Source organism: Musa acuminata, chromosome BXJ3-8 (genome assembly GCF_036884655.1).
Source record: "Musa acuminata AAA Group cultivar baxijiao chromosome BXJ3-8, Cavendish_Baxijiao_AAA, whole genome shotgun sequence".
Taxonomy (NCBI): Eukaryota; Viridiplantae; Streptophyta; class Magnoliopsida; order Zingiberales; family Musaceae; genus Musa; species Musa acuminata.
In genome coordinates, this window is record NC_088356.1 from 37,276,738 (window position 1) to 37,289,480 (window position 12,743).

Consider the following 12,743-nt stretch of genomic DNA (forward strand, 5'->3'; position numbering starts at 1 on the left):
CAACAAAAACTAACATATATATACATAATAGTGTAAACTCACTATAAATTCTAGCACAAAAACAAATAACATGCAGAAAACTTGCAATACAAATAAAAACCTGTTAACCTTTGTAAGAAAGGTCAAAACACTTGACACCTTCCGTTAGTTTCAGCAAGAGGAGGGCCAAAAGGATGTTCTCTTTACACTATACAATCACCAGCTCTAGACAATCTCATAACGGCAGAATATTCTAGCAGATATATAGTCAAGCAATTGGGAGCAAAATTGCTTATTTGTACAAAACTCTTACAACTTGGTAAATAAGAACCTCCTCCACTCTTACAGTTTGAACTCCAAGACAACTGTTTCTACTGGCAACAACAACAGACACTCAGCTTCCAGATTTTACATCACTTCTTCATTCGTAATCGAGAAAAGATTCGCTTGCAGTATGGGTTGGTTCGGAGGGCTGCTTCATGAGGAAGGCTGGCCTTTTGTAGCGCTGTGTAGAGAGAGCCCTGCATCGGTAAGAGAATTAGGAGACGAAGTACTGGTATATTATTGCTAGATTAGTTAGATATTGAAACCTTGGAATTTTCAATGGCAGATCGGATGACATAGTTTGCATAAGGGTCTTGCAGTAATTGATCAAAATGGGATACTGAAAGCAATTCGATTATTATAGTGGCTCGATCATCTTCGCCAAAAGTTTTCAAACATTTTTCCACCACATTACTGCTAAATTTCTGTACAGAGAGCTGCACATACTTCCCTTCGAATTGAGATACCAGATTTGCAGTCGCTAAAGGGTTTTTAAGGTCTAGAATATACTGGACGACATAATTTCTGGAACAAAATAGAGACCTCATAAGTTTGATAATGCAATAGCAATGATGGAGCTTAATAATATAAACCAACCTAATTTATGTAAATGAAGAGTGAAGAAGACAAAAACTAAGAATAATTTAAGGAACCGATCGATACAGAAAATATAAGCAATAGATTCAACAGACTAAAAGTAATTTTGGACTGTTACTTGAAATGAGTGTTGAAGAAGAATATTCCATAATTTTGGACTGTCTAGGCAGCATAATTACAGAATTCCTATGCAGAACACGTTCAAAAGAATTAGATGCCATTGGGACTTCTGTTTCAGTGAAAATAAAACAAATCACATACTAATATACCTCAATTTTCAAAAATTAATGTTTAAATACCATACTACTCAACCTAACTAAAATGCAAATAATATTAACATCTCTGTTTTTTCTTACCAGCATATAATATTGTCAAGGTTAAAAGGCACTAGTTTCCAGTTCATTAAATACAACAACAATCAAATACGTAATGCTATAGACTTCAACAATTTATGGTGAAAAAGCATAACCCAGTAAATGGTCCAGCTGAAAAAGTCAATCAGATGGATAACCACTACTGCCAATCATTCTTTCCATTGGATAGTGGATATCTTAGAAGAACTTGGATAGAAAAAGCAATATGTTCTATTTCTATTTGCCCTTTATCTCAATAGTTCCCAAGAACTCTTTTCGGCATGTAAAAGTGGATGGGTTAATGTGAGTAAGATTCAACATAAGGTTCAGTACACTAAGAGCTACATGCAAAAGTCCAGATGAAAATTTATGAATTTGCAGGCTTTCTCAAGAGAACACCATTGATGATCATAGGGATGTTAGTTGACAAATGGTCACTATTGAGAATAACTTACTCCACAATGCACCCAAAAAAACAAGTTATCTATACTTTGTGGCAACAAAATAATCATCCAAGATCAGCGATCAGATAAACAATGACGAGTCTAATGAAAGCATATAACCACTTTATAAATTGCCTCAAGGACTTGAGTATATGCTTGTATAACTTAAAACAGTTATGAATTATGTTACGAACTGCAGACTGCTTTAAACAGCTGATCCATTATATAAAATAATATCAGATAGCCAGACAGGTATCAAATAGAGCCCCAAAATATATGCTGAAAAACTGGATTCATCACAGTACTTTGTGGCTCATGGAGAAAGAGATGATCAAACAGAGATGAAAAGTTACTGTACAATTTCAAAAAAGCAAGTTATGGTTATAGTTTCACATGTGTTTTACATATTTCAATTAAAATTGGACGGTAAGGTTTCAGGGCAAAATATTTACCCAAAAGGATCTCGAGCAAGTTCATAGCCATTAGCAGAAATTTCTGAAACCAACTTTGCCTGATCCTCTCCAGTTGAATAAGCTATACATTTTTGCAATACACAGCAGCCATGTCGATGTGTTGCTATATCAACACAATGCTTTGCAGCAGCATTGAAAATGAACTGCCACATAATATGACAGTTGAAATTAGTAAATCACACAAGAATAAATAAAACCAAGTAAACAAAGAAAGAAAATCTAGAAGCAGAAGAAATTATGAGTTTATTGCTTATGCTAATTTTATAAGGTGATAATGACAACCATGAGAGAATAAACAGATCAAAAGAGATAAATAAAAGCAGATACCAATCAAGGTACCAGCCAACTGAAAGTCAGAAATTTCAACTTTAATTTGACAAATAATACCAACTACCAGTTAATTGTATGGCCCTTTATTTATATCCTTGTTAAAGCAAGTTTACCAAATCCTAAATAAAGCTAGGAGTAACTTCTGGACAAAACTCCAATTATTAAAAAAAACATGATTTCACAAAATAAACCAAAGAAGACTATCAGAACTCTTATAACTGAAAACCAACAACTTCTCAAAACCAAAATATAAAAAAAGTAAAACTTCCTACATCAAAATAACTCAGATATATAATTCTGTAAATATCCCAAACAACCACTAAAAAGCATGGTTCGTCATGCCAACTTATATTGGGCAGTACATACGATACATACCGATCCGATAGGGGACCGACATGCAGAATATATTGTACCGAGCAATCCATAATAAGGGACCCTGTATCACCTGAAACAAGATGTATACCAACTAGAACGATCAAAATCCAACCATTAACGATCAAATTTCGATTAATACCGATCAATGACTAGGATTTGTTGAATTTAAACGATCCATTTGCCTGTTTGAACCTAATCTAAGGGTTTTTTAACCCTTTCTACCCCCTCATTTTCTCCTCTTTCACACTCTTCAATTCATCTACTCTCTCAATCACTTTTTCACTCATATATTTCTCTCGTTTACACTCTCTTGAACTCCACAAAATTACGAATTGTAGATTGGATCAAGTTTGGGGGACTAATTAAGGGGCATTAACACCTAAATTAGAGAAAGAACTCTCTAATCAAAGGTATGTAGACAACTTCTCAACGCATTCAGCAACCTACTTGGTCTAGAGACATAGCAACGACGTGGACAACAATGCCTCGTTCGACAATGACAATGATGTTGGGGAGTTGATGGTCCCATATACAGAATTTGAAGGTGGTGCATAAACCGAGGAACAATATTTTACACATGTCACTCAAGATTCAAATCATGAAACTCAATGTGATAGGTGGTCACTCTTCTCTGAGCAACAATATGGTTATCAATCTTATAATATGGAGCAGTAGATCAATAACAAAAGTAGAAGTGAAGACATTATTTATGCTCCACCCTAATACATGTCACATTTATACTTGCCTCAAGAGCCGCCTTAGATACGTGTGGATCACCACATTGATGCACCAATGGCATATAGTGTATTAATATACTATGTCCTGAGATCAATTTCAAGATTAGGTCCGACAAACATATCAAATTAATATACACAATATATAGGATCGAGGAACCCAATCCACTACCTGTGGAATCCCGTCATTCTTCTTAGTGGTAAAACCAAGTATATCCATCGATCAATTACTTAATTCATTTGAATCTTAAAGTTTAAATTATTTAACAAATAATTTAACAATTTAAATCAATTCTTTATATACAATTCAATATCAACGAAAGAACGATCTAAAAAGTATCACAAAACTACTCCTCAAATCCCAAAAAAAATATATACTACTATTCTTTCCTAATTTAGATTATTTTGTTACAATTATACTAAATTTTTATTTATTTCTAACTTAAATTTTTTTCTATTTTTTAAGAATAGAAAAAAATTTAAGTTATGTACTATACGATCAACCAATCGATATACCAGAATCGATAAAACAAACCTTGCTAAAAGAATGATAATAGTTCATTTGAAGATTCCACAAAACAATCATATACCATAAAATGGCTTGAATTCAAAACGACTTATACCTACATTCATATATAAGACCCTAAGCTATTGAGCCCTACATCAACTAACTAGTTCTCCAGTAGTAAAAGTTAGAACCTAATTAACTTCCTAACATCTTCTATCTATAACTTTATATTGAAGTTTACAATATTCTTATAGTATTGCTTGTATTTTCTGACCATTCCACTGTGCATATAGTCAGACACCTGTATAAAGGCAGACAAACACTTAGAATGACATACAGTTAGTCTAATTCATGCATAAACAGAATAAGATGCATTCACTTCTTGAAAAGAACAGCTAATGCTTGCTATATCAACAACCTGCCAACTGAGAAATGATGCTTCTTGTTCTGCTTCTCATTGACCATTTTCAAATTCTTAAATCTCAGAATGATTAGGCAAGTAATTCTGTTTAGACAAACAAAAAGTTGAAGGTATTCCACTACTGGTTTCAGCAATACTTTCCCTTCCATACTCACAGTCCACCACCCAAAAACGATATCTTTTTGGAATCACTCATTGGGAACACTATATATGATTGCCTTTGTCACTGCAGGACTTTTAGATTGATATGAACCAAGAATATTGTCACTTTCTCACAGCTCATATTCCCACGGGGAAAATACAAGTACAAGCCAACCACAGAAAATTTTCAACTGTAATAAGCAAAATTTAAAAAAAAAAATCAAGATTGACCAATAGTTTGCTACTCTGTTGTTTTCATACATGTATCATTTCTCTTGTTATATTGCATATAACAAGCTCATGTTTGTGGTATACATTGATCTCAGTATATAATCAACAATAAGAATTTATCTGTGTAATGTTACACCAAATCAGTACCAATAATGTGGTCGCTAAGAGTTGACAAAGAAAGTAACAGCCAGGTTTACAAAATAGGATGCAATCAAATTTTCACTAGTAAAAAAGACAATATCCAGCTCTTATTAAATGAAATTTAATTGGGGAAAACCAAATGTTTGTATACAAGGTCAGATCATATATAGCTTAGAATGTGGCATACCAAATACTAAGAATGAACCTAAAATGCATATGATGTAACCTTCAGCTTCAGATAATCACACATAAATGTCTTATCGATACAATTTATCTTTGATGTAAATATAGATATCCTGGAATCAAAGTACTATGAAATCCAATACAATACTGCTGCCTCAAGTACTATGAAATCCTGCATATGTAGGGTGGTCATAAGCCCAACAATGTTATTACCTTTTCTGTGGAACTTAAATTTAAAAAATGTACAGATAGAAGCCTGTATTCTCCTCAGCAAGACTAACATGGGAGACAAACATGTATCTGAAGCATAAATGATAGAGGTATCTAAAGAAACAGGACACGTCCAATGACAAGAATTTTGATGAGAGGAGTTCCAAATACACCTAAATCCACAATTTCATACATATCAAATGCTAAGAGGTAATAGTATCTAATTGCATCAATTAGAACAATTAACAATTAGGATTGTAAGGAAACTAACAGCAATATGAACAGAACAAATGATCAAGAAATGAGAAACCAACATTTGCAATGTTCACAATAAGAGAAAATGATAAAGAATTCAACAAGGGTACATAGCAGTTAATTAAACAATGCACTCCAGTTGCTCTGCTTGAAGGTTCTTTCAAGTGACAACCATCGAAAAGAATTTTTTACACAGTATTGGATGAAGATGAACATTGATTAACAAAAATATTGAAAGGATAGAAGAATTTGGAAATACAAAAAAGACATTTGACAAATACTTTATGAAAACCATTTAAAATTTTCAGAAATAGAATAAACAAAGTCAAAGTAAATGGCAAGGTTAATGGCCAGCTAGCTATCTTAATTACATAGATAGGAATAAAGTTTGGAGTGATTAATCATGAAAAATTTTCTAGGGCCAAGTAACCAATACCTTATTGTCTTCCACCTTAAAAGATTCCAAGCAATGTTGAAGCACATGGCTGCCATTTAAGTCTTTGATTAGATCTAGAAACCCAGGTTTTATGGCTGATATGACCAGTGCAATTTGCTGCCTAGTTTTAAGGCTACCTATCAATTTCTGCACAGCCCTTGTCCTGAGAAATGAATTCAAATAATGTTATTAGAAAGTAAGGATTCAAACATTTAAACATTAGCAGAACAACTTACTGCTAGAAACCATGCATGCTAATGAAAGATCCAAAATGAAATAAATTAATATTGGTAGGCGATGAGCAAGCTGTAATTACCCATGAATGTTTAGGGAGATATTAACAAGATCAGCTGGATCTTCCTTCAACAAGAGGAGAATCTGCAGCAGTTGTTCTTCACTGCATACTTCCAGTAGCTTCTGCATGAGATAATTCCCAAAGGGATCGACCATAAGTTCTACAACATGATCAATGACACCATTAAAAATCATATCAATCTGATGCTTCCCTTCATCAAGCTTCCGCTGCAAGGATCGACACCCGTGTTGATCCTTTGCAATATAGTATGTACATCCTTTGACGCCCATCAGATTATCATACTTCAGTGGAAGAGTCAGAAGCATACTTTGTGCATGCAACTGTCCATCAAACTGTGATCTTTTAGTCCCCTTCAGGTTATCAGTCCATTGGTTCCTCACGTAATGGAGGCCCTTCCCCTGTATAACTAAACTGTCATCAGATCCAAATGCCTCCATGTTCCTAGGGAGCCTCACCGACTGAGGTCCTACATTAACAGGGGGCGACTTCATTGGTCTATTCAACACCTGATAGCTGTGATGTAACTTTGAGGCATCCCAGTTGGAATCTACTCTAATCTTCTCCGACGAGAAGTAGACATCAGAAAATGGGCAAGGACGATTAATAGGGGAAGCAAAACCTCCACCAAAATTTCCCTTATAGTGAGAATTTCTTCCCAGAGTACCACCGGCAACCAATTCGGTTGCTCCATAAGGGAAATTCTCAAAATATGGGTCAACTAAATCTGCATCTACAGGGCAATGCTGCTGCAACTGAGACAAGTATGGTTTCTTATCTACATTAAACATCAGAGAGTTTGGAAGAAGGGAATGGCAGCAAGCACCATAACCACGCTGAACAAAGCTTTCCATCGGTACATCATCGCCATAATCATTCTGGAACAGAGAAGGGTTGGTTGAGATGTTCTGTTCCATCGACGCCGACATCGGTCGATGACCAATTGGTAATTTTGGATCGACTCCGAGGTGGACATTGTTAAGCTTGTCGAGCAAGCCAAATTCCAGGAACATCCGGTCCTGCGAATCAGTGGGCGTGCGCTGTCGAACGACTTCATCGACGACCCGGGAGAGCCTGCCGGAGAGCAATCCCGACTCCGACGACGACGATGACCCCTCCGAGGGAGGGGGCGGCAGGGGCGGGAGGCATGCAGGGCTGCCACCGCACAAACACCCATAGCCATGGACATCACGAAGCCCATGGAAAGGCGATGATAACTCGTCGAGGCCGGCAAGGTACAAACCATGGGTAGCGTGCATGTCACCGTCGCCGCCACAAGCATCGCTATGGAACAGACGATGATGGCGACGACGACAAGGATGCTGATGATAAAGACGAGGGGATGTAGCACGGGGGATCTCGTTCAACAGCATCTCCATCTCCCTCTCTTCTTGCTTCCCCATCCTCATGGCTTCTTTGCCGCCCTCCTCCTCCTCCTCCAGCATCTCCTCCTCCGAAGAGCCCAGAAACCTATCAGAATCGATCAAGAAATGGGATGGGGAAGGCGAAAGAGGAAATCGGGGACGGCAAGGGGATCGGGAGGAAGGAGATGGGAAGGGTCGGGGTATTGCATTAGGATCTGCAGAGCACAAAGCAGAGTAGGAGAACACAAAGGGGTAGGGAGGATACACACCGAGGGGTTTTATAGCGGCTTTATATATACGACTGGGAAACAAGGCATCATCGGAAAGGGAAGGCGGGGGCTTCTACACTGTAACTCCACCACAGCATTATTCTTCTGTATAAGCCCCACAGCGAACGCTGACTTTCTTACTTGGGGGCTTTTTTGCTTTTTGTTTTGGGAAGTTTTAGGAGATAGGGAAGAAGATGTTTCTGTTTCTTGAGGATGAGTAACGGTCCGGTCTAAGTTACTTTCCCTACTAATTAGCAGCAATATATGGTGGGGTGGTTATACTTGACTCGTTCTCTAGTGGAAAATTACCGGATATTTCTGAGATATTTGGGAAAAATCTGAGCTGAGTTGCTGAAATATTTGAAAAACCTTGTTGATAGCATATATTTATTCAAGTTATATTTTCTTTTATAATTATCATATAATTTCACACAATCTTGAGTCAATCATATATATATATATATATATATATATATATATATATATATCCTGACGCAACATTACATGTATATTCTCTATCAGATCCCTAATTCCTTGCTTGTTTATGCCAAATAAATCATCAAGTAATACTTATCCTAAATCTTGCTTCCTTTACTAATATAAACGATTCTTGGATTCATGTATCAAGAGGGAAGCTGTAAGGAAATGATTTAACTCATTTGTGTCACTTGCAACATCATGGCTAAAGAACATTAGGAGTTGTTTAATTGAGGGCTATTCCTGAGCAGACCATAATGAACAGTAGTAAAATTTTCATAAAAATCTCCTTAAATTGTGCAATAAAAATATCCTTTTTAGGAGTCGTTAAACTTATTCTTAAGGATGTGATTTTGCTGTTGTACTCTTTGATTGTTCAACTTGCAAAGCAACCATATTTGATTTGTGGGGATCACTACTCTCTATATGCACCCAAAAAAAAAAAAAAAGTAAAGACTGATTTTATTGTTAAGCCCTCTTGATACTAGCAATCTCAAGTAGTGTGTGAAACAACATTATTAATTTGAGACATTAGTATTCCAAATACAATAAGTAACATATTGACATATCTGAACATATTATGCTATTTGCTAATCTTTGCATGCCTATTTTACCACATGACAGATAGTAATTAATTTGCTGTTGATTTTACTACACTACTTTCAAGATTGTAATTACTTTTCCTGACAGTAGAATTGACAAAAAATGTTGTGCTTGTTTTTAAGATCAACATAATTTTTAGCAGCCATGCTACTTTCAATATGAATCTCTTGTTTAGTGCTCAGAGTTAGCATTGCTGTGCTAAGAATATATCTGAAGTGTTTCATATATAATGCTGCTTTTGAGAAATTTAACTGAATTACTAACTATAACTCATACCCCTTTTAACCATATCCACTCAAACTTTAATTGACTCTTGCCATCTCTTTTCATTCTCATCCAAGCTAAGATTAGATTTTTGTTTGGAGTTTCTGCTCTTGATTCCATGAGGTTAAATTGTCTGAATCAAACTAATTAGAAGACTATCTTTGAAATATATCAACAACAAAATTTACCTACATTTAAAATTTAGTGATCATATTAGAGAATGCCCATTTCTTTTTCTAATACTTTCACCTTGATCATCATGCATGCCATAGGAATCATGATCCAAACCAAGTCAATACATGAAATGAAGATTATTCCAAGCCACTAATCATCAAAGGTTGATTATAATATCCAAACCACTTATCATCAACAGCATAAAGCTCTCCTAAAACAGTCAAGGTAAGGAACTTCGAACCCAAGCATGGAGGCCACCATTAGAAAAGAGGGTAACATGTCAGAGAAGACAAACTGCAATAATCTGTTTTAGCTTTGCCATACCAAGTGTTTCTCTCCACGGAGCCTTGTTGTGTTGATGATGTCATTGCCACTCATTTTTCCCACTTAATGGGTACGAATTTTCTCAGCTGTTTTCACCTGTAATTCTTCGCCATTTTAAACACATGCAGAGCTCTAGAGAAAAAGAAAAAAACTTGGGATCATAAAGTAGTTGCAGAAATTGACTCAAGCACAATGGAACTGTTATTCAATCATTAAAATGACAAGCTACTGAAGCGGAATCAATCGTGCTTCTAGCTATCAATAGAAGAGATTCATGTAATCAAACACAGGTCTAAACAAGGATGCAACACTAGTTGAGCATAAAAAATGTATTCAGCATGATGATAGATGGGACGTCAAAATTAGAACTAAGAGCACAAAGATATATATCCAATCTACATACACGAAGTTGGATATATTGTTAAGAATATAAATTAAGATCATATATCATCTATGGACATCGATAAAATTTTAAGATGGCATTAGAGCAAAAGGTCCTGAGTTTGAATTTTCAGCCAAAAATACTTGTAATGATATCCTGATTAATACAAATTTATGTGATCTCATCCACCATGAGATCAAAAATATTAATGTTATTCGCACAAAAACAAATCTAGAAACTGTATATCAACAAACCCAAATATCTATAATCCAAGAGTTGAGATGATAAAAATTTCGCCTAAACTTGGCTCTCTTATATATGACCATATCCAACTCTCTGTGTTGACAACATGAATATGAGTCCCATGCAAGTCTCCTTGCCATAACAAATGAACGAGCCAAATACATTTTCAGCATGTAGCTGAAGTTAAAAGGAACCTCATTCAAATAGTCTTACAGACCAAGATAAGTCCAATATCTACCAAAACTTTGCTAAATTAGATATTAAAAATAAGTTGTCGGGATCAAAAATAGCAAGCTAGAATAAGACATCTTTTGCAGAGCTAACACCAAAAGATACATAAGCATTGTGCATGGCAACGTAAAAGACAGTGTACATATATTTAGAACAAATAAAAACTCCCTTTGTTTGTGAGTTTCTCAGAGTGGTTTTTCTGATGTCCTTGTCATTTCATATTTAAATTCCATGCTTCTCACAGCCTAGGTGGAACTTCAAGAGGAGCGAAAATGCCATGTCCACTTAATTTTATGCATTTTGCACAGATAATTGCTTCTTCAATCTGTTCTCTGACTCTGGAAAGACCCACTTAGATCCTGCTGCTTTGCTACCTCATCAAGTGAAGTTAGCTTTTTATGAGAAGCAATTTCATTTGGCACTGTGAGATCTAACTAATTACATATATTGTTTGTTGATTTAGAGAAAGAAGCACATTATTAGTGCCAAAAACTTTTGGATTATTTGATCATTCAAAGAAAAATTAGGAGCTTGATTTCATTAAGCAAGGAGAGCATACTAAAAGCAATATTAATTAATTGCAATTTTTTTTTTTATAAACGCATCACTAGAGAATTCACTAGAAAATACCCAAGTAGTTGCAAATACAATTAACAAATTTTTGTTGTTCCAGTAACATATATCTACTTGGTCATGGAAGCAAATATGAAAATTACTAAAATGAGAAACAAGTCTGAAGATAAAAATCAGGGTTTAGAGATTTTTCAGCACTCAGAACAGCAACTAATTTCATTGTGGGTTTAGATGTGAAGTTGGATAGGAGACCATGGATAAAAATTGTAATACTTCTGCCCTAAAACTGCTTTCTGAGTTTATACAATGAACTAAACTTTGCTACTTAAAAAATTAACAAGATAACTACTGCATCTGTAACCTAGTCTAATAGATCATCTGATAAGGAGCAATTTAGTTTATATGTTACTTGAATAAATTTTATTAGTTTATATGTTATTTTGCACATGTCATAAATTATCATATGACAACATCTACTCAAGGCAAAGAAAAGGGAAACAAATGCCAAAAAGAGTGGAAGAAATAAAATTTATTATTGATCGAGGATTATAAATTTTGATGGAAAATTTTAAAGATTTATCTCTACTATCAAATATGGAAGTCTATCAATCAAAATATCGTCAAACAAAGGAAGGTTATCCTTCAAATCAAGTCAAGAATATTATCTTCTTCGTAGAAAGCAATAGATCATATATTTAAGTTGATGCAATTGTAATTTTTATTATACTATGATTTCCTTTTTAATATTGTGCATGAGCCTATAAAAAGGGGTTAGAATATTATAATGCATGAAATAGAGATGAATCAATGAATCTTATTTTTGTTCGAACTTGTGTGTGAGTGATGCGATGTCACAATTATGTTTTCGATGATATGATTCAATCGCCCACGTATCGGAGGTGCAAGGCCTTCATCTTGATAGTTATCTCTTTCTTTTTTCAATATTTTTCGGCTACTATTTTTCTATTCTTTTTCTTTTTTATTCCTCTATTATCAATAACATTGTTACTCATCCTACATCAACATCTTCAATGTTAGCGACCCAAGCATTTTCGGATCGGCCCCGTAGGTATAAAAGCCGACCCCCTGACCCACAGATGGGGATCGAACTCTTTTCACCACAAAGACCACTTACTGACTTAATCATCGGAGGAGTCGAGTCAGGAATCCCACTACCGACGTCGACCTGTCATGTAGGAACGTGGCGTAAGAGGCACAACTCAAGTCCCTCCTCAACTTGGCACCGTAGACGCAACAGGGGCCCAAGAGCCAATCCCCGATCCAACTTCATTCATCTAACCTTCTTGCCCTAAGAATCCACGTGGATGACCTTGCACTTTCGGGACAGGACCAAGTCATACCGATCTCCAGGTACATAACAAATACCTAATC

The 12,743-nt window shown here is 35.5% G+C and overlaps 1 protein-coding gene across 1 annotated transcript; it reads right to left on the reverse strand.

The window, feature by feature from the left end:
* Window positions 1–176: 176 nt before the first annotated feature.
* LOC103994830 (putative pumilio homolog 8, chloroplastic) lies at window positions 177–8,055 on the reverse strand. The gene is made up of 5 exons (XM_009415268.3): window positions 6,451–8,055; window positions 6,135–6,297; window positions 2,149–2,312; window positions 570–828; window positions 177–500 (listed from the first exon to the last, which is right to left on the reverse strand). Exons 1-5 carry the CDS (start codon window positions 7,890–7,892, stop codon window positions 393–395), a joined length of 2,136 nt encoding a protein of 711 aa, XP_009413543.1. The 5' UTR covers window positions 7,893–8,055; the 3' UTR covers window positions 177–392.
* Between the last annotated feature and the right edge of the window lie 4,688 nt (window positions 8,056–12,743).

Coding starts and splice junctions, on each gene's coding strand:
- LOC103994830 (XM_009415268.3), bottom strand. CDS start 7,892: ATGCTGGAGGAGGAGGAGGAGGGCGGCAAAGAAGCCATGAGGATGGGG. Junction 6,298..6,450: donor ATCTCCCTAAACATTCATGG/GTAATTACAGCT, acceptor TTCATTTCTCAG/GACAAGGGCTGTGCAGAAAT. Junction 829..2,148: donor CTTGCTCGAGATCCTTTTGG/GTAAATATTTTG, acceptor ATTTTGTTCCAG/AAATTATGTCGTCCAGTATA.